The sequence below is a fragment of the Orbilia oligospora genome (assembly GCF_000225545.1).
Source record: "Orbilia oligospora ATCC 24927 unplaced genomic scaffold scaffold00075, whole genome shotgun sequence".
Taxonomy (NCBI): domain Eukaryota; kingdom Fungi; phylum Ascomycota; class Orbiliomycetes; order Orbiliales; family Orbiliaceae; genus Orbilia; species Orbilia oligospora.
The window spans coordinates 27,232-48,778 of record NW_011645632.1 but is presented as its reverse complement, the minus strand read 5'-3'; the positions used below and the strand labels follow the sequence as shown (position 1 = coordinate 48,778).

At 45.6% G+C, this 21,547-nt stretch overlaps 6 protein-coding genes across 6 annotated transcripts; all 6 read right to left on the bottom strand.

Annotated features, from left to right (window-relative positions):
* Positions 1–1,594: 1,594 nt before the first annotated feature.
* Positions 1,595–3,590, bottom strand: AOL_s00075g11 (uncharacterized protein; the record flags this gene model as incomplete). Its single annotated transcript, XM_011122322.1, has 2 exons — positions 1,595–2,975; positions 3,037–3,590. 2 exons carry the CDS (start codon positions 3,588–3,590, stop codon positions 1,595–1,597), a joined length of 1,935 nt encoding a protein of 644 aa, XP_011120624.1.
* Positions 3,591–5,887: 2,297 nt separating this feature from the next.
* AOL_s00075g10 (uncharacterized protein) lies at positions 5,888–7,001 on the bottom strand (the record flags this gene model as incomplete). The annotated part of the gene is made up of 2 exons (XM_011122321.1): positions 5,888–6,540; positions 6,617–7,001. The coding sequence occupies 2 exons, from the start codon at positions 6,999–7,001 to the stop codon at positions 5,888–5,890; spliced, it is 1,038 nt and encodes a 345-aa protein (XP_011120623.1).
* A 571-nt stretch (positions 7,002–7,572) lies between these two features.
* Positions 7,573–8,150, bottom strand: AOL_s00075g9 (uncharacterized protein; the record flags this gene model as incomplete). Its single annotated transcript, XM_011122320.1, has 2 exons — positions 7,573–7,794; positions 7,884–8,150. 2 exons carry the CDS (start codon positions 8,148–8,150, stop codon positions 7,573–7,575), a joined length of 489 nt encoding a protein of 162 aa, XP_011120622.1.
* A 644-nt stretch (positions 8,151–8,794) lies between these two features.
* On the bottom strand, positions 8,795–10,319 carry AOL_s00075g8 (uncharacterized protein; the record flags this gene model as incomplete). The annotated part of the gene is made up of 5 exons (XM_011122319.1): positions 8,795–9,160; positions 9,228–9,364; positions 9,440–9,644; positions 9,709–9,894; positions 9,993–10,319. The coding sequence occupies 5 exons, from the start codon at positions 10,317–10,319 to the stop codon at positions 8,795–8,797; spliced, it is 1,221 nt and encodes a 406-aa protein (XP_011120621.1).
* Positions 10,320–14,596: 4,277 nt separating this feature from the next.
* AOL_s00075g7 (uncharacterized protein) lies at positions 14,597–17,178 on the bottom strand (the record flags this gene model as incomplete). Its single annotated transcript, XM_011122318.1, has 4 exons — positions 14,597–14,867; positions 14,922–15,552; positions 15,901–16,772; positions 17,057–17,178. 4 exons carry the CDS (start codon positions 17,176–17,178, stop codon positions 14,597–14,599), a joined length of 1,896 nt encoding a protein of 631 aa, XP_011120620.1.
* Positions 17,179–20,761: 3,583 nt separating this feature from the next.
* AOL_s00075g6 (uncharacterized protein) lies at positions 20,762–21,241 on the bottom strand (the record flags this gene model as incomplete). Its single annotated transcript, XM_011122317.1, has 1 exon — positions 20,762–21,241. The coding sequence occupies one exon, from the start codon at positions 21,239–21,241 to the stop codon at positions 20,762–20,764; it is 480 nt and encodes a 159-aa protein (XP_011120619.1).
* Between the last annotated feature and the right edge of the window lie 306 nt (positions 21,242–21,547).

The following is a 21,547-nucleotide window of genomic DNA, read 5'->3' as shown; positions in this document are numbered from 1 at the left end:
GGAATACAGAATCTTCTATGGCTATCTATATCTGACCCGTTCGCAAATTTTCCTCTATTACCTTTCATCATCCTGTCCGAAAAGTTGTCGGAACTTTTGATCTTGAGGCACAAAGAGCAGGCGAAGTAGTCGTCTTTATTGGGTTGTTGGGACCCTAATTGTCGGTCTTTGGCGGGGTGGTATTCTGTCCAGGTTTCAATCTCGAGGAGGTCGTGGATTGTGCAGTTGCGCCGAGGGAGGGGAAGAAGGAAACGAAATGAGCGGCTTGTCATACTCAGTGAGCGGAAGGAGGCGTAGCTTAAACGATTCGTGATGTTTAGGAGGATTTCATTTGGGAGGCTCATGATGGTAGCCATGACTAAGACTTTAGCCTCAGAAGAGATGTTAGTATACCGATAGGTACACACTAGCTAAGCTTTACTAGACGTCACGGATTAATTTTGTTTGGTAAAAAGATACCTTAGGAGATATATAAACTAAGTTTCACTATCGAAACTATACAAGCTTGTAGCTTATACTCTGGTGGGCCTAGTACCGAAGCTACTTACTGGCACACTGGATAGATCGATAACCCGAAACTTAGGCGTGGATTATCATAAAAGGCTTTCAAAAAGACCGCAGGCGAAGCCTATAGAATAAAACTTAGGGACTTTAACTGACGAAATCAATGGAAAAAAAATGATATAAGTTTGTAAGACGTTCTTGGTTATGGTCGTAAACTCGTGAGTATTTTGAGAGGCATGAATAGAAGATTTATATAGCCGTGAGAAATCGATTCTCAATCTTTTCTTACACAAGCTCGAAGCTTCGAATTTTCTATCCCTCTCTTTCTGTTCTCTCTAATTTTTTCCCCCTTCCCTGTTTTCGCCTTTATCGACCTGAATTTTGGTCACACCGCAAATAGAATACAGTGCCTGGATTCGTGCATATGCACACACATTCCACCCTAGGCCTAGTTGGTGCTTTGCCGAATTATTCGTTGTATACGAGGCTCCTAAATTTTCAGGTACGCAATTGGAGCTGGCACAACACTAAATCCTCCACGACACTTTGTTGTAAAGTGTTCCTTCCCTGTCTCTTAAGCTCTTTCGGTTTGCTTTGCCGCCCTGTCAAGTGGGACCCTGGGGTCTCTTTGTTGTTTTGATTACGAGTCCTCAAGGATCTGTCAATTGAGTATATGATCTATTATTTCTATAGTATTCATGCTATGAGGGAAATGGGAATCTAACGATTGTAAGTCTCGGGTGTACCGAGAGGAAGTGATTATGCAATGTTCATAGTAGAGGTACACGTGTAGATGTTTAATGATGGGATGATTTCCACCGCTCTCGCTGGCCATGAACTCCAAACAATCTGACGCCTTGGACAAAGGAGGGGAATAAAAGATGGGCATGTGTAATCTATAAAACCCAAAAAAGGAAAAATCAAACTCGCCGGCCATAATGCATGTCGGATGTGGGGATTAAGGTGTATGTGAATAATAGTAACAGTTAATAGTAGTAACAACGGGTATCGTGGCCAATAAAACTCCGCCTCGCGAGGCATGTTCGCCCTTTCTTTCGTTTGTCTCATCTCATCTCGTCTCTCTTCGCTTTCAAACCTCGAATTGTCGATCTAGCCAGTGTTTCACCACCATCTTTCCTTCACTAAACCCTTCATTCTTTGGATTCCTGACTATGATCGCAGCGTGGCTATGCTTCACCTTCTGAATATGGACCGGGAACTTTTTGAACCCCAACGCATCGAGCGAATCGATCATTTCGAATTGATGCTGTGCTAGTGCTAGCGTGGGGAATTCGGGCATGCTGAGAGTAGGTTCTAGACGGAGTTTTCCCTCGGTGATATTTTCATTGTCTTCGCTGGTTGACGCGTCACTTCTAAGTGTGGAAGGTGGCGATGCTTTGGAGATTGAAGGCTGTTGACGAGGGCTAAGTGATTCTTCATCGTCGAGGCGGGGTGGTAGATGGTCAGCTTTCTGGGCGTGGTTTAGACCTTCGACCATTACATCCATAGCTTCTTGGACTTCTTCGGCTACGGCTAGCGGGATGTTGTATTTGAGGCTCTGGGAGTGTAGCCGGATCCGTTTGCTTGAAGTGTATGTTTGGATACCGGCATTCATTAGGAATAGGCAGAACCCCACGGGGACTAGCACAGTATATAACGCTACGAATGGCAGATCTCGTATGAAATCTCGAATTGAGCCGACTATGCTGGTTCCCCAACTTCTTTTCTTCTGAATCATGCTTGCACTGGCAGCAGGCTCCACATGATCCTCGTCGTCCGACCCAGCAGCCTGTTTAAAATTTACGCCGGCTTCGTCATCTATTAAGACATTGCCGTATCCTGGGAGATACTTGTATTCTACCATATCCAAGTCGGCATAAGGGTCGAATTTGGAAATACCGGATGTAAAGAAGGTGACAGATCGGTCATTTATAATATTGGCGTAGAGAGCTTTGTTCTTGAACGAAGCCAGGCCCTTCCAAAATGCCAAATCCTTATCGGCGAGGATTGAGAGCAACGGGCGGGTAGTGTTACGGAAACTATCAATTGTGAAAAGCTGTCGTCCCGAGGCGGAGAGTGTACGTGCGCCTACGACGTTCCAGATGTGATGGTGCCAACCGAGCTTCGGAGTTCGAACACCCAAGTGCGGAGAAGCAAATGTCGTGAAGTTCACAGGTGTAATCTTGTTGAAAATTCCCTTGGCGTACAGGACACCCACAACGTATCGGGATACAAGGCCGCCAAGGGAGTACCCCACGATGCTGAATTTTCGGATGATAACCCCTTTTTCCGCAAAATCCTCCAATAACTCCTCGATTTCTGCTGCTAGTCGTTCGCCACCAAGTTCTATGCCATCGTAGGTATAATTACCGCTGTTCCTAGCCGCGACGTGAACGATAAGTTGTGAGTCGTCGTAGCGGGACTTTAGGGATTCGGCGAGGTATTCCATATGGGTTGGATTTCCCCAGAGACTGCAACGGAGTTAGCAAAGGAGGTCCAGCTCAACCCGAGGGAAGGAGATTTATTACGTACCCATGAACAAGGACCACGAGGTGGTCTCCTGTGGGTGGATCCATTCCCATAGACATGGCTCTAGCACTTGTAGCCGATGAATGTCGGTATGCTGTTATTCGAATGAGTTCCTGAGTTAGGCCAGTGACGCTGGATAAGGTGGAATACGAGTGATGCCGACTGCACGTATGTAAACGGAACGGCTGCTTTTTGTCGACGGAGACAATAGCAAGCGGACTACTGCTACGCCTACTGACGAAGGGTTTGGAGGACGACCTTTTCGTCAAGTTCCGACAGGCGGATCCGGATCGTCGAGGGTTTGTTGATAGTGTTGTTACTGGAGTGGTAGCGCTATTACCACGTCTTCGCTTCAAAGTTGCAGCAGCTGAGCGTAACGACCGTATTGAAGCTAGAGGCGCATAGGGCTGAAGAGGACTTGGAGGGGGGGAGGAGGAAAAAGAAGAGGAAGCAGACTTCGAGGGTGAGTTATGGGGGTAGAAGGAAGGAGCTATCAGGAGAAGGTATGACGAAAGCAAATGAAAGTGGTGGGGGACAGACGGGCTGATCACTCTCATTTTGATACATCCTTTTTGCTATCTATCGGCTGTCGGAGTTGACGAAAAGAGACAGCGATATCGACTTTGGAGCTTCACCTTCACAAGCTAGCGGGCAGCATAGCCATTTGGAGTGCCTGGATAAGATGGGTCCGCGGGTTGGGGGTGCAAAAGAGTAACTTTGGTATCCGCTTTGGGAGAAATTAGGTCTGGAGGATGACCTTTAGGGGGCCGGTGTAGGCAGCTGGCTGGAAGCTGCTGATACCGAGTTAGTTTATCTGGCCAATGCAAAAGAAATTCCGCGATACGTGATCTCCCGATGGCCAGTCGTATTTTTGCAGACTGAAATGTCGAACTGATATAAATTCTAGGTCGAATTCTAGTAACGGATGCAATGCAATGCAGCTGCGATATACTTAAATGTCGCCAGTCCGGTTCGGTTCAGGGCAGCTACGTAACCGTCAACCCCGTTCCAGGGATCTGATAATTGTTGGGCGCAAATTAATTCAATCCAGCTCGCAAGGGATCGATCGGGTCTCCAGATATCGGACTGAGAATCGAATCAAATGGGAAAAAAAGTTGGGAAGCTACTAATATTGCACATGCTGCAGAAGTTACGTCTCCTGAGAATCCTCATCAACCGGTGCTGTTGGTACCCGATATAAGTAAATGCTGACAGAGTACACCAGGAAGAGCATCGAATCTCTTCGCGCAGGTGCTCCGATAGTTTGTTGGGGAAAGGCCGAAGCTTAACTTGGTCAGGCCTGGCCACCTGAAACAATCAGCTGATAGCATCAACAAGGCGACGTGAACCAAACTCTGTCTTCCATTGGTTCCGACGCCGATTTTATAGACAGAAGCGGTTTAGTCGTGCTCTCCTCGTCCATCACTGCGTCATGGAAATCGAAGAGGGAGGCGCCCAGCAGTGGCCACATCAGTGAGTTCCAGCCGACTGTAGTTTATCCAACCGGCCGGAAATATACCCATGCGCAACGAAGGAGGTTAGACTGTTGTATTTTGGAAAGCCACAGCCAACTGGCTATCTTACGAGTTACTAAGTTGGTGGTTGTGCTCTCTTGTTTCTCAAAGTTATTAAGATTTGGGCGCTGTCTATGAGTCTACTACCTAGCTGCGTTGATTCTGAAGCTGAAATATAATTTGGGAAACCAACTTCTCCTCTTCGAATGGGTTCATGCTCGAAAAGATGAGAACTCAAAGGCCTTATGGGCCCTTTTATTGTCGGCTAAGACCAATTCAGCTTCTGTACCTACGCTTCGAATGTCGCTCTTCGAATGCTCAGAAGGCAGAACTAGCGTCTGGATTTAAATTCAATTGTGGAACAAACCCGGCTGGTTCTAACAAATACCCTGCCTTTTCATTAAGAATCTTGAATATTCATTCAGAATGATACCTTATCGTAGGTACCATCTAGACCCTGGGAAGTTGGGCGTTCTTCTTGAATTGTCTTGCGGGGATCAATGCTACCATTCTTAACATTCCCCATCATGCATGGAGAGTGTATAGGGTATAGTCAATTAATTCTATGGTTTTTTACTAGCTGGGGCTTATTATCCGCTCTGCATACGAATATTGGCAGGTACCAACCGTCCGAAGTCATTGGATCTAGGAACAATGCGAGCAAAGGGCCCTGTACCTGTAGTCAAACCTGTGGATCTAGATTCCCCAGTCAACCTTGGAAACCGGATAGTTACATGTGCTGGCTGATACACTGTACATGTGTTCTAATCTCGAAACACAGTAGTCCCATTTTTTAATTAAAATTCCTACTACCCTGGGCTTGCAATCTGGCCTCAAAGCCTAGCTGCGGGACTGGATTCGGGTAGTTCTTTCGTTTCCACTATATTCTAGGACGTTTGTAGGTATGGAACAGGACTTTGCGATTCCCATATCAAAAGATGATATTACTTTAAGTACCCTAGAAAAATTCCAAAAACTAGAAATACAAAGATGTGAAATTGATAGATAAATAAGTCTACGACTGCTTCCTGTATTATGAAAGCTGTTAAATATACCAGAGAACAGTAATAATGTAGATCAAGGAGATAGAAGAGAGGGGGAAAAAAAAGACTGCTTCAATCGTTCGTCGATTCCATTTCGCAGGAAATAGCTGCGCGGTGCGGGGGAAGAGATGGTGGCGGTGATAGGTATAGAGTTTCATACAAACCTTTTATCATGGAGATGAGTGGAAAGGGGGGTAAGAAGGATATCAGAGGAAACAAGGAACGCCATGAATTAACGGAACAAGGAGTAAGACAAGGTGAGATATACATGAAAAGAAGATATATAAAAAAGGCCAACTACTGCTTCTCGAGTCTTCGTCTCAGGGTTCTTGTCCTCTTCATAAGTTTCTTATACTTGTGCTTCTTCATCTTTAGCTTGCGCTGTCTCTTTACACTGAGAGCTTGCATGGTAGGAACCTCGCTGCGCATTGTTTTTCTTATTCTACCAACCCTATTGGTTTGGTTTTCGGGACCCTGGAAGAATGCTAAGATGTAAGGTTGGCCGTCTGCGGAGCCTTCGGTAGATGTGATGATTTGCATGCCCTTGAGCTTCTCGAAAGAGGCCTTTTCAGTCTTGATGGTTTCTTCAGAGATCGGCTCTGGAGGTGGTGGTGGGTTGAAAGGGAGGTATTGTTCAAATAACAAGGAGCTAGAGATCTTGATTTGTGGCTCCGAGGACGAAGATTTTTGCTCTGTTTGGGCGCCATTCCTGGCGTAGGCTCGGACTTCATCTGGGCTTAGGATGGAGTCTTGATCGCTTGTAGAGTCATTCTCGTTGATAGTAGGCTGGCGAGCTTGGACCTCCTGCTGAATCTTGTGGAGCTCCATGTTGGACAACGGAGTCGAAGCGTCGAAGAGTTTCTGGAAGGAGTTGGAATTATAGATACCCGGAACCGGGAAGCGTACCGACACGGGTCGATGAAGGGCAAAGAAGGCAGATGCATGGATATCTGTTATTGACCCAAGTTAACAAGCCTCGCTCGAGAACAGATAAACGAAGGAACGAATGTTATGGCATTCTCTAACCTTTAGCCCGGAGGTGATCCGTACGAGCCACGAACGGCAGCGGGCTTTGCTCGACCTTTCGAGGTTCTTTTGATGTCTGCTCCGACTTGATCTCTACCTTCGCCGGCATCGGCGGCGCAATAGTTTGCGCTGTTTGTTGTTGCTGTTGCTGTCCATTCTCACACTGTCGTTCTCGTTTCCTGAACGCACCGGTCTTGGATGCGAGGCCACGGTTATTTGGACCAAATGGCTTGGAGTTCGATGAAGATGAAGATGAGGAGGAGTATCGCCGGCTGGGTCGCTGTTGTATAGAAGTCGCCGTGGCCGTCGAGATTAGACGGCGGCTGGTAGGGGGAGCATAGGAACTGCAGCTGAGGAGAGCCCGTCGGGTCGGACAGGCGAACATTTGGCCGGGGGGAAGGGGTAAGCTATTATTGGTGAGGATGGTGGTCAGGGAGGGGGGTTAGGAAGAGGATGATGGTGGAGATGATGCCTGGCTTGCTTGTGGCGGAAAAGTTGAAGGGCGTCGACGGCTGGGAAGATTATGACGATGGAGTCGGATGGCGGTTGGTCCCAAACTCAGCAAAATCTTGGCACGAATTTTAACCTCAGACAACACACATTGATAGACCCTAGTCCCACTTCCAATCTCCTACGAAATCAGTATGGTGAGCTGGTTCGCATGGTAATAGGTACCCAGGTACGAGTAGGTAGTTACTCTAATTTTGCCTCTTGATCCGTTGTCTGCTTGGGTATACAGGGTAGCTTGTAGTTAAGGTGGTCTCCCACGATTGACCACCCTCGACAGCGAAACATTGACTCTATCACCATGAAGCTTCGACATGATATCTCAGGTAATTCTAGTGGTATTACTCCAAAACGTATGCTAAAGTCGATACATAAAACCCGCTAATCCAAGCCTTTGAAAACAAAGCAATCTACTATCATACACCTATTAACCAACCGGAGCTCTCCAATCACAAATCCGTTTCCTTCCTTGCATATCGCCAGACGTAGTACCGGACCAAACTCTCATATCCCATCGTATCTCCATCATTGAGCAAGGCCGCTGCATCTACGTTCAGTGGACTGTTTGGCTCGGGACTTGTGAGCAGGGTTTGTATCGCGGTCATGGTTGACGAAATCGTATACGCGGCAGACCATTCGGACTTCAGGAGATCAAGACAGATTTCGCCGGTCTATAATGTGCCTTGGATTAGAAACTGATACGGTTGAATAGCACCGTGGCTCAAAGCAATTCTGTAATAGGTATACAGCCTTATCGTACCTTAATGTTGATATTCGGATGGCATATCTTGGTAATGAATTTGATAGTCGGCGGCGCGAGAGGGTAGTTATCCGGGATGATAATATCGATATCCCATACACCGCCTTCGTAAGGAGAATCGGGCGTACCCCGAAGCCCGGCACGCCAGTGGTGTAGGTCGCTGTCGTCGGGAGGAGCGAGGTACGTTAGTGCCGGGTTGTCCTCTTGTCGGGTTTTGTGGAGTTCTTGGATTAGGCGTTTGTTGAGCGCAGCGGGTCTGCCAGCCATCTTGGGTATGTTATTTTATGACGTAGACGAGCTAAGATACGGAGACAAGGTAAAGCACTTTCGTGGTGGTGGTGACGATGGTGGTTTTGGTTTTGGAGAACTCGTGATGGCGCTGGACACGGAGCTACCGCGAATGCGAATGGCGGGAAGCTTGGCGCCAACGCAGCCTAAATCAGAATGTAACACCGAAATTCAGCCGCAGTATCCAGGTCCACTTGAGCTCATGGCTTGCTTTTGAATTCACGATTTTAGTCCTTGGTAGGGCCTCGGACAACGACTAGGCCCTTAAGCCGTAAAAGGTTTATTCGGCTAATTTAAATCACTTCTAATGTTGAGAACTAACAGTTATATTTGTATGGATATAAGCGGCATGATTTAGTAAACGCCAACAAAAATTTTAAACTCCAACGGAAATATATTAATAAGAGCGACAAAAGGATCGTCGAAATCTGTATGTTGCCCCAGGGGATACTGCGGCGACTCGGAGGAGGAAAAGCGTATTAAATGAAATGATTTCCTCGCTCAAAACAATTAGGTCTTAGCCGGACCGCGTTTTAATTCAAGAGGCAAGAATAACAAGAAGCATTATGTAGTCATTATCTTATAATTAGTGTACGAGGATGAGAGTTTCCGGAGCTCAACCACTAGTTACTGAGGTAGCCGTTCCAAGCCAATCTGTTTACTGTGCCTGTCCCAGCTTTCGAAATATACCCCTTGCGGGAGAGAGTCACGATCCGATTACGGATAGTGAGTGGGCTCTGGTAGGAAGCTTTGCTGCTCAAAAGGTAGGCGGCTATACCTGCGACATGAGGTGCAGCCATAGAAGTTCCATCTCGGTACTTCAATGCTGTATTGGATGTATACCAAGCACTCAGGACGTTTTGACCGGGCGCAAAAATATCAACAGAAGTGCCATAGTTGGAGAATTTAGCTCTCTCGTCCCCGCTGGTACTGGCTGCAACAGTAATAGCATTAGGGGCTGAAGCGGGAGAGTATAGTGAAGCAAAATTCTAACACATTTGAAGTCGTTAGTGATTGGAATGGTAGATAGGGAGGGGGTCGCTAAAGTTATCACACATTTTTGTTGCCAGCTGACACGACGACGACGATCCCTTTTTTATAGAGGGCTTCAACGGCGTCATTGACAGCCTTCGATTTCTCGCCACCGAGTGATAGATTGACAACGCTCTTTCCGGCTTTGGCATTTCTCCCAACTGTCATTATTTCGTTAGCCCTATCACATTGCATTGCATGTCTTCTAGACTCGTGGAAATCACTTGATCACTTACTCCAATTCAAACAAGCGATTGTGTACGAGTGGAAGCCGTCTCCTTTATCATCAAGTGCCTTGACAGCTACAATCTTTGCCTTTTTTGCGACTCCGTATGTTTTTCCGGCAATGGTTCCTGCGACATGAGTACCGTGACCAAACTTATCGGTGTTGCTGCTACGCGGAACGGCATTGTAACCCCATCTTGCTCGGCCTTCGAATTGCTGTTGTACGCACAACCGTTAAGTAAATCGTAGGAAACAAGGGAGTGGATTAGCAGTGCCTTACTTGATGAGTGATTCGAACACCACTGTCGACGACGTAGGCGGTGATTCCTATACCATTCCAAGCGCTTGCATAGCGGTATGAGTAGGTCGTTGGGAGGCGCCTCCATGAAATACGGGCTAGACCCCATGTGGAGCCTGATTGTATCAAATCGGATTTAGTTTTGGTATCTGCCTCAACATATTGGACCTGTTCCGTTGCATTTGCGTTAGACAAACATATACATGGGTAGAAGGAACATAAGCACGGAGTTATGGAAAACCGTTCTAGAATTCTAGAATTCTTACCTCTGGCGACCTAAGAATTTCTCTTAGTGTTCGGCCATCACAGTGAACATTATAGCCTTTGAAGCCTGGGCCGGTGCCGTCAATATTGAATGACCCACCAATACCGGTGGTTCCGGCGCGCTCATCGAGGCTTCGTGCTCTGTGGTAAGTAGTGATTCGGTGGGTGTGTTCTTCAGCTTGAGTCCGGTTTGTGGAGGGTTTGAGGACAACGATATAACTATTTGGGCTTCTTTGCTTGCTATTGGCATTGAGAAGCTGTAGATCTGCTGACGCCTGGAGGAAGAAACCCACAAGGGGCAGTAAAGTAGCAAGAGATAACAGATGCATTGCTCAACAGTAGGATATGATGCTGGGGTGGAAAGGAGCCGGTAGAGGAGGGGACACTTGTAGATAGTATATAAGAATCAATTTCGAATCGTCCGTCGAACTTCGGGCCCTCTTTATACCTTGCGCGCTTGAACCGCAACCTCGCGGCTCTGCAGTGGAACTAAGTAGGGCCCATCGTGGGCCCGAGGGTTGCAAGGTTTAGATTCAGCTAAGCTAGCCTTGGTTCAGGCGCACAACTTGTCCCTGAAGATCTTGTTCAAGCTGCATGTTGGTCTTAGTCGTGGTCGAGGCCACCGGAATCAATAACGAGAAGCGAGGCTTTCAGTTGGGACCCTTGATCTTCAGAGTCATATGGTGTGATTGCATATGTTCCACGCCCTCAAAATTTGACATGGTAGTGGCCTCGAGACCAACATGGTAGCGCCCGTGGAATGGAAATGGCGTTTAGGCAAAAATATAAAATGTACGGATTATAGGGCTCAAAAAATCCAAAATTCAAAGGTGATATGAATTGAATGGTTGCCACTCGCAAACAACTGAAGTCCCAAGAGCCAGGGCTATGCTCTTGGCCTGCGGGCGCCATGGACTTTATACATGCCGTTTGTCCTGCCAAGCGTTTGATATCACAAGCTTCCAGCTTCGAATGGGTATTTAGCATGTTGGGCTTTTGAGGCGTTCGCTCTAGGCTGAGCTCCTTTGCAAGCCATGATGTTGATGTGGTACGGCTGAAGAGGACGAGCTAAAGACAGGATGCCCGCTTTAAGTGCTGAAAACACCAGGTTCTTGGTGTACATCTATTTCTCTGCAGGGGTAAAGTGGCCTATCATGGCATGGTCACACAAAACCGACCGTCGTGGTTAGAACACGGTTGAATGTTGGTTCGTGATTCGTTTGGCTGCATGCGCCATTCCCAAAGCCTTCAGTTTATAAGAGTTTTAGAGCCTCAATTCCCTAGAACTTAACGTTGGGTTGGCCCGAAACTAAGACGTCTTCCAAGCATATGCACGACTATAAAAAATTTGCACAATTTTTGCCAGCAAATCAGGCCGAGAACGTACATATGTATATCTCTGGGTCTTATTCATCATGGTTGTGATTTGGATATTTGGAATATCCTTTGGGCTAACCGGGGTGGCTGCTACATATGATCTGGTGGTTCGCATAATCAGCTTAAACTTGGCGCATTGGCGCGTATAATCCGTATGTTTCTTCGTAATAACGAAGGATTATATGAGGTAATAAAGAGGTTAAGCTCCTGGGCGAAGGATTCCAGAAGGCCGAGCTTTTTTCATTCTGAGCTTAATTGCCGGTTTAGACTTCTTCCGGATTAGTTGTGAACATGTGCCTCGAAAGTGTTAATTTTAGTAGGGCATATCGCGGCCCCACTTTCTTTCGGATGTTCGCTTTCAGGTTGGTTCTCTTTTTTTTCCACTTGGCGGAGATAGTCATAAGATAGTGGTGGTTTTGAGAATGAAATAGCATCCGCACGGGCCTCACAGCGAGCTGGTAGTTAGGGCTGCAAATTCACATGTGCGCCTTATATATTTAGTTATTTGTTGAGCGCAAAAAACATAGGAGGCGCCGAAATCTGCCAGAGCCTGGTTACAGCTTCTTAAGATCTTTGAAGCTCCTCTACACGCATGGAGGCGGCTGAGTGAATCGTTTTGACCCGTTCAGCCAAAGATATATAAGTAGTCGTCCTTAGAACAGGTTGTGTTAAAATGTAACCAGCTTCGGATATTCAAATCAGTCCTCTGTATTGCCCCCTAGAACTCTTGTTTGGTATTTCCATAGTAAGAGCGTGTTAGCAAAGCAAAGGGCTTAGGTGTAGCACTTGTCATTCATTTTATTTCCCGAACGGAACGCTCCGTCTCAAAGCCGAGACAGAGCGCTTCTATATATACACGGGACCCTCGAACTTAACCGCTACACTAGCCAAAGCAATCGAGTCGCAAGACAAATGTCATGTCGGTGTAAATGTCGGTACAGTCGCGTTAAAAGATTGGTTAAAAGATCGAGTTGATTGCCTTGACAAAACTGCAAGGCCAATGGTTGGAGTGGACGAAATTTGGATGAAATAGAGGGCCGTGATATTCCTGTGATATCTGCGGGTGTCAAAATTTCAAAAGAACCCCTTGATTGGTTTGGTTCTTCTTTGTGATTGGCGTCCTTACATATTTTCGTCCGCGCACCTCCAATGTATTACGTTAAAAGGCTTGCTCTTGATAAAATATGCATTCCGAGTTCTCAATTTTCTCGCAGTCAAATACTAGCAAAAGTATGTACATCAGTTGATTGAACCATAAATGTTACATAGTCTTCATGTCAGCCCCCAAATTGGATATTCTGGGGGGGACGCGTCAACGTAAATACGAGCTGAGCCGAGGCCAGTTTGTTAGCTTATATCTGATCCATGGAACCGCTTAATCAATCCCCACTAGTACCCTGTTGTCTCGCGAGCTACATGCATATGTGCGGGAGTACCATAGGCCACACTAACCCGGTAGAAATATTATGGCGAAAGGAGAAGCTTGTAGGGGCTACTTCGGAGACTCCTTTCTTCGTATATGATTGGCCTCCTCGACTACTCCTACCTAGTCGAACCATGACGCGTCGCAACCGAGGGTATCAGTGATCTCCAAAAACTTAAGCCTTAGAATGCGAAATATGTCTCTGGACAATCGACTGTAAATATTCAATTCAAATCTTAACAGGTTTATACGTTACATGAACTATGATGTGATATGGGGGTTTAAGGCTAAGATTTAAGAAATGCAAAAGATTTAGAAGTACTCTAAACGCCATTGGCCTGGTCTCGTTCGCAGGCGTCATAAATGTTACACATTGGTATTAGGTTTGCAATACTAGAAAGAAAGAAAAATGCAATAGATATTGAGCCGCATGCGCGCAATGCAAAGCTGAAAAGAACCTCCGACGATGGCCGACGGTACGCCAACTTTCAGCGTCTTCCACTCAGATTCAAGTTACGAAGAAAGCCCCCCCGTTTTAGAATACGGTAAAAGGATTAATCTTGTCGTTCTATTTTATCAAGCCTCTACGCCGAGGCCTAATTGATCCAAAGGGTCAAAAACTTGCCGACATCGATTGAAGCTCCAGATCTGCGGCACTGCTCACAACCCATAAAGGAGCCCTGATACCCGCAGTCCCATAAATGGTAATTCTTAGCTTAGATTCTTGGGGTGGCGATGGGTAATGAATTGGGAGTGATAGGTGTACGTTTAATAGCCGCATACCCCTCCCGCCAATCATGATGGTTGGGCTGTTTGAGCCGGAAGATTCCAACAATTATCCCGACTGTCCCTGCGAGAAGGACTAGGAATACAGCAATGGATATAATAAGTTGTCTCTAACGAGTAAAGAATGTAGTTCGTTGGATCTTAGAGTCAAGTATGATAGATTTCGACCGATACCTGGCAGAAACTTCGGCTAATGCCTCTCGATTGGGAGGTGTAGATGGGATCCGGGTGTGGGATATTGTGGCCATTGTGTTGTAAGTAGTTGGGGTATATGCGAGAGATATTCATATTCTCAAAACCGCCGACTTCAATGTCTTTCGTGGACAGTCTACGACTTATATATTGGTAGCGAAATCCCAAGATGTTTTGATACAATATGGGGACCGTAAATTGGTTCTTTCGCTGATAAATATACTATTTTAATATTTATTAACGGGACGTTGCAGATGCGAATCGTTATTATTGGCGTTTTGGGAAGCAACAAGGTTGTCCCTGCATTTATATACCTGGGGAATTCTAGGCTTCCGAACCTAGGAGACAGAAAGCTTGATGGTTTCCACGATAGTTGACTAATCGGGCGGTGCAACTTGGTTAAACCGTTATAGGTCGACAAATACTTTAGCACTTGGCTTGGCATATACTTTTATTGATGCAGCGGGTAAGATGAGGCTACGGCGGGATGATCAAGTATAGGTCGATTCGTCAGTATAGTGTTTTGCGGTGAGGATGGCTAATTCCTAGCTAGGGGGAAATCGTAACATACCCCCAAAAACTTGCTCTATAATATCAAATATGTTCACCAACAAGCTTAAAAGTTTCTTCGGATTATACACCAGTCTCGTAACCAAACTGTGAGATACACATGTATACATTCACGCTAAAAATACAACAAAGTCAACGCGCGTGCGAGGACAGCGCGCATAAATAAAGTACAAATAGCTTCTGAAACAAGGGCATATACAATGAACACGCTCTTAGAAAATCAAGAAAATCACGCCTAGTATATTAGTAGTGTTTCGCCTAGTACCCTGTCCTCAGTTTCATCAAGGTGCGGCGCCCTTTCTCAGCCTCCTCGTCGTATGTGACGCATTCATGTAGGCCTTTTCCCGGTGGGACCATTGGGAAAAGCCCTACTTTACTATCTGTAATAACGTCTAATAATATTGGTCCGTCATATTCCAGCATAGTTTTTAGTCCGTTCTCGAGTTCGTGTGGCGCCGATACACGAATCGCTTTGATGCCCATTCCTTCTGCCACTTTCACAAAATCGGGATTCCCATGGTGGGCAAGCCTTGGGATTAGGAAATCAGCCATAGATTGCGGCCGCTAAAATCGGGTAACTCACATGAATCTGTCCTTGAAGAACATCGATTGCCACTGTGTCACCATCCCCTGTTCGTCGTTATTGATAATAATAATTTTGACACCTATATTATATAATGCTGCTGTCTTGAGCTCCATCAGAGTCATTTGGAAACTGGCATCGCCGTCAATATCGATCACAATTTTGTTTGGTTGGGCTAACTTTGCCCCAATAGCGCTGGGTAAGCCGAAGCCCATAGTTCCCAATCCGCCAGATGTAACCATAGTTCGAGGATATCTCCATCTGTAGTGTTGCGCTGCCCACATTTGGTGTTGTCCAACTCCAGTCGTAATGACCACTTTATCTTTATACGGATCTGTGAGCCTGGAAAGCTCTTCGACAACAAGCTGAGGACTTATAAGTCCACTTGCGGGTGCACGATTGAAATGGCTGATTGGGAATTTTTCCTTCAGTTCCTTGATCCGCCCTAGCCAAGCGCGGCGGGATCCTACATCCTGAACTAATGGTAGTATCAATCTGAGGTTCGTTGAGACATCTCCTTCAACGGCCTCTGTCGCTTGAACAATCTTATTTATATTTTTTGGTTGTATCTCGAAATGAATGATACCGCCTCTCCCTTGAGCAGCGGCTTTCTTGGCAGCTGGAGCGAACTCTGGTAAGGTGGCGTTAGTACTTTCATCCAAAACATTTTTTTGTGACAAGATGTTGGCTTTATAAATGGCCAAGCGCAAGTCCGTCTCAACATTCACGGGTTTGGTTTCTTTATTGCTAATATAGGAAAGGGTCCCAACTCGGCCTGTCGATCCTTCCAATTCAAGAAGTGTTGTATTCTGATTGGGTGAGGGTTTATGTGTTGGCACCTTTGCTTGACTGTCTAGAGTTGAGACTGTGTTGGAACTAGCCTCAACTGCACTAGACGCCAGGCAAAGTGTTGGCAGTTGCGCAGTCCTTAGATTTTACGAACTGTCTGTGTGAGGGTTGTATTGCACGATCCACATACTTGCGACATTTCCAGTGACTCTATCATCAAACCTTGCCCCTAAAGCGATAATACAATCTGCTTCCTGGATCGCTAAATTCGCGTACGCGGCTCCGTGCATTCCGAGCATACGAAGGCTCTTTTCGTCATGCTCATCGAAACATCCGAGACCATGTAAACTCGTTGTCACAGGTATTTGGGCTTTCTCAGCTAGTTTTCTTAATAAGGTCGACCCTTCCGGCTTAGATAGAACCCCATTTCCGGCGTAGATTATGGGTCTCTTCGCAATATTGATGAGGTCGGCACTTCGTTGGATTGCTGCCTTCAATTGTTGGCTATGGGACGTCGCGTTGCGGGGGGGTGAGATATTCGCTGGGCGGCTCGTCTGGGCTGCGCTTTGCAAAGCCATTTTTTTCAGATTAGGGATCATAGTATTGGTATTAACTGGCTGTCGGAGAACAGAGGCTGCTATATCTTTCGGGATATCGATAAGAACTGGCCCTGGCCTGCCTGACACTGCAATTTCGAAGGCTTCGTTGATACGACGGGGAATCTCTGCAACATTTTTCACCATGTAGTTCCATTTAGTACAGGGTTTACTAATCCCTACCACGTCTGCCTCTTGGAAGGAATCCGTGCCAACGGCTGTGGTGGGGGCTTGGCCAGAGATCACAACGAGAGGGATTCCATCGCTAAGGGCGTCTTGCAAAGGTGTGATCATATTTGTGGCCCCGGGACCAGATGTAACGACGACTACACCGGGCTTTCCAGAGACGCGAGAGTAACCTTCTGCAATGTGGCCTGCACACTGCTCGTGTCTCGGTAGAATGACATCTATTTCTGTGCGGTCATAAAGTGCGTCGATAACTGGTAGAGCCGCACCACCAGGAAAGCTAACTGAGCGAGTATTAGTTACCATGGACTGTTAGACTTCGAAGGATAACTTGGTCTTGTACTCAGACACACAAAGGTATTGGGGATAGCTCAAGATTCAAAGGAGGTTTTATGGTTGTACTTACAAACGTGTTTGACATTCTGCCGGAGAAACATCTCTACGATTATTTCTCCTCCTGTCATTCCAATTAAGCTGACAGCGGACTCAAGTCAATCAAAGTAATCCCAATCTCATGATTTACAGAGTTTCTTGGACCGCTCAACTGGGGAGAAAGGGACTTACGAATAGTCAAGACCATTTCTTACATCTGGAGCATGAAGACTGGAAGATAAGTTATGTAGCGAAATTGGCAAGCTAGGTTCTTGATTTGGCATAGGTGGTAGTGGGAATCCGTAGGGCGTCATTGGGGTATGAGTATTGGGGAACGGTACGAGGTCCGGAGAAGTAGTTATAGCCCTATATACCCTTTCAAAAATCGATGTTAGCCATGTATTGGGGAAAGGGCGTTTAAACCCCGTTAAGAGGACTATTTGGCGAGACAATCGAATAATAGAACGTACGCAGCTGTTGATTGATTCCGTTTTTGTTCATGATTTATGGAAAGGCTTGAATAGGACCTCGAAATGGAAGTAGTCGCGGATTGTCTGAGGAATGAAGATCTTGTTACCTTCGAAATACTCTGTCGCCAAATTAAGCTTAAAGTTGACATGTTGTCGGTCCTATGAATATATTATAAGGTATAATCTATTGGCTTGGACGGTACGTTTTAGGAATGAGAAAATGATTCTTGCAATCCTCGCTGTCCTCGTACTAGCGGGGGGATATAACAGATATTGATATTATATCTATATGACATACGGAAAATAGAGAGTTTGAGTGGTAAGAGTTGAATATCTCGGAGAGAGTGAAGAGTATTAATAGGATAGGCATATTGCCTCAAACCAGACTTCGCAAAAAAAAAAAAAAAATAGGCATAGATAGCTATAGGCGAAGGTGGGTTCCCGGGTCTGGTTTACGAGACAAAGCTATAGGTTAGGATCGGTTCCATCTGGTCTGTGCTCGAACCCCACGAGAATACGACTAACTACTAGATGCGAAAATGCTTCTAGATACCCGAAGAAGGGTCTAGAGTAAGATTACGGAAGTTTACCTCCTCCCTCTTCCTGGTCTAGGTAGGACACGCTCCCTCTTTGGTCCCCAGTGAGGACTGATCATCGAAAAAGTTGCTGATACTAACCCTTGATAGCTTAGGCAGTACATTAGTATAGGTATCTGTGGGCCCGGCTGGGTTGACTAGAGTTCTCAGCTCTGCTTTACAGTTCCTTACTATGGGGACAAACTGAGATTAGTACTCTAGGCCCAAGTATATCAATTTCAGTATCGAACATGATTAAAGTGAATTTACAAAGGCCCTAGAGGGCTGTTGAGGGACTATTAGCGTCTCCGCTAGCCCACGGATCGCGATATCGCATTTGCACTATAGAACTATAGCAGCATGAATCAACTTTTGTTAGACGTTACGTTTTAATAATAATCAATTGAATACATGCGAACTTCGACATCCAGGGTATATCTTCAAGTTGTTTCGTACTCAGAGTGTATCTAGGAAGGCCTGAAATTGAAAATTTCCCAAAGGTTGAGCTCCGAAGACTGATTCCGGGTTGGTTTTACCCCGCAAATTTTTTTTGTATGGGCCAATCAATTCAATTTCCGATTTTTTTTAATAAACTTATATAATAGTTAAACACTTAAGTGTACAGACAGATAAGGTCAGGTTACAGCGCTTGCGTCATGGAGAATGCAAATGCAAGATGGGTCAAGGAAGTGTTGCGTACCTCGGCTAATCCCTGTTGTGGCTTATATATTGAATGTATCCGTATACTCGCGAATTCGGAATTCCAGCAAAATTAGGCAGATAGTGCCGTGAGTAAGCCGAAATCGGCAATAGTTCTTGTGAATGTGCGGATTCTATGAGATAACGATGATACAATTGTACAATAAATCAAACTGAAAGGCCTCCAAGTTTCTGGCCAATTTAAGTTTTGAGCAACAAACCGACACAATTGCGAGCGAGATCGTGGTTTTGTGCGTCGCAAGCGTTCGGTATCCTCGGATCGAGTCCATGGATCCACTATATATGCTCGAATCAGTATACTTAAGCGTATATGCATGAGGCATGTGCAGATTTGGCTGCGGATACAATTGGTGAACGGCATAGCAAATCTTTTTGCTAGATGCCTTGGCATATGAATTCAGAGGAGCTGCTATATGTCAAGATTGAGACCCGTTACCAGCCGCGACCATACCTGGAAATATGTATATTTCCTATAGTTAGATAAGCAACCATACTTTTTCACAGCTTTATAATTGTCCTAGAGAATGTAGGCGTTTCTCGAAACGAGCTAGTAATAGTCCCATTGAGCTGGCGTAGGGGACTTCTAGCGAATTGTCTACGACGGCTAACGAAGAAACGTCGCGTCGGTGACCTCATTAGGATATCCATATTATACCTCGTGCAGATTTGCCACTGATTAGCTCGCCGGCTGAGAGGGCTAATAGAAATTTGCGCTAAATAATCGTGGCGGCATTTCGAAATAGGTATCGCGAGTATTTCAACCAAGGCTTTGGCTCGAGGATGGAATTGTGTGCATTTCTATTTCTCGACAGCCACCTCAATTTATCTCAGTGTATGTAGCTATATGCAATTTTTAGAAGTGAAGTAATCTATAGTGAAAGTGAAAATCTACAGGAACAAGGTTATGTTGGCCGTTTGATATTGTTGATCGATCATATGAGCTGCTTGTAAAGTTAGAGCTTCCGACAGCGAAATTAAACATTAAGATGGACAATCACAGAAACTTCAGCCGAGTGGCACCGCAAGCTAGCGGATGTTTCGCGAAGTGGGGTCCGGCTGGTATCATCGGCTTAGGTATAGGCTCGAGGATTTTACTGTTACTGTATATGCATGCTGTGTGTGTCGAATGTGAAAGATGGAATCAATATCAATATAATAAGTTACATCTACCCTATGCTTATTAATGATCAAGCCTACCTATAGAACCAGAACTTCAAGATCCCGAAAATTAGACATGCGCACTGCTAGAACCTGACATCAGGGCCGTTCAGACTTCGTAATTAATTAGTATTTGGGCCGTGCGTCAGAGTTTTTTTTAGGCTAGGCGATGCCCAATGCAAGGACGGTGTTTTGCTAAAAGAAATGTCGAAGTTTAAGGGCATATGCAATGCAATGCCGTGTGCCATGCCATGGATGTGGAGATAAACATGCATTAGTTACATTCTTCCCAAAATCGATTACATCACACAAATTTGCCATGAAGCGGACCTTCAATACCACAGATCGATATTTTAGAGCAGAATCGAGAGGGTGTAAATATTATTTTTAAAGTTTTAATCGAGTGTACATAGTATCTGATGTCTTGCAGTAACCGTGCTTGAAGCCATATTCTTGCACATACAACCATCAGGCTGTGTGTTGTCTGGTTGACGAGACCAGGCTGCTGTATAGTTAGTCTGCACCTACATAAGTTTCTAGCGGCATCAAACTCTCACCTAAAGAGAGATAAAAACATATGTTTCTTCTCTGTCTTAACCCCCCCATTGCGAGTCCTAGTTGTATGTTTTTTATATACTTAACTTGAGTATCTAAAATGCCAGTAGCTCGCTGGGTCCTCCGGCGTTATCGAAAATTTTCGTGCTCATAAGGTTCGAGCGAGCAAACCCACTGCCCATCCCGGCCTTGTGTTAAACGAGCAGTTCCATCTTCCATGTTCACCTGCATGGAATACATGACGGCGGGACGAAAACCCTACACCAGGGCTATTTTGAGGTAAAGGTAAAGGCAAAGGAAAATGGGGGTGGTTGATTCAAGATTTCCCGTTTTTCGATGCCTGGGTCTGTAGTATAAGTCAAAATTAACGACGTCTACATTTATGTTATACTATTTTTGAAAGCGATGCATGGTGGTGTTCAACGATTGTACGAAGGAAGGGTGAACTTGCACTGGGTCGGTGTGCACAAACAAGCGCTTGCCAATGCCTCTGTTGGTCTTGTCGCTGTCGGCAGCACGGTCGTATCCGGAGAAATCTTCGCGGTCCTCTCAATCAAATCCCTGACCTTCTTCTCCACATCCTTATCGGCCGCATTAACAATGCGTAAAGCAATACAAAACGCCGGTATGTTGTCAAACTCGTAGGCTAGATTTCTATTTCTCAAGTAATCCCCGCGTGTAACGAAAAAAAGATTCGTGTTAAGCGAAATTGAGTATGCGCGGAGAATCCGTTGATAGAATTCATCCCAAAAAGCAGCTTCCATGGGTTGACCGGAATCGTAAAAGTAGCACACAGCCAACTTTCCCCCCTGTTTATTGGAGAAACCAAATAAAGTTTCACCAAATTCGAGTTCATAAACTTCGGGCTCGGATTCGAATCGGCGAAATAAGCGGGCCATTGTTTGGGAGCGCCTTTCTGGAATCGACAATCGGTAGAACGGAAGATTCCAAGATCCAGTAACTCTAGATATAAGCATTTGATGTAGAAGTTAAAACAGCTCAGTAGGACTATGCTATGAGTTTTTCTAACTTATTCATTGCGAACCACCTATTAAGGAAGCGATAGCCCAGCCTTTGGATCTTCAGCCGCACTGCCATGCATCAAGGCGCTGGACAGCGACCAGACGATCGAACTTTCGCTAACTTGGCTGTTTCATGTCAAGCGCTTCAGCTTGCTGGTTTGCGATCCTCCATACACACCAAAG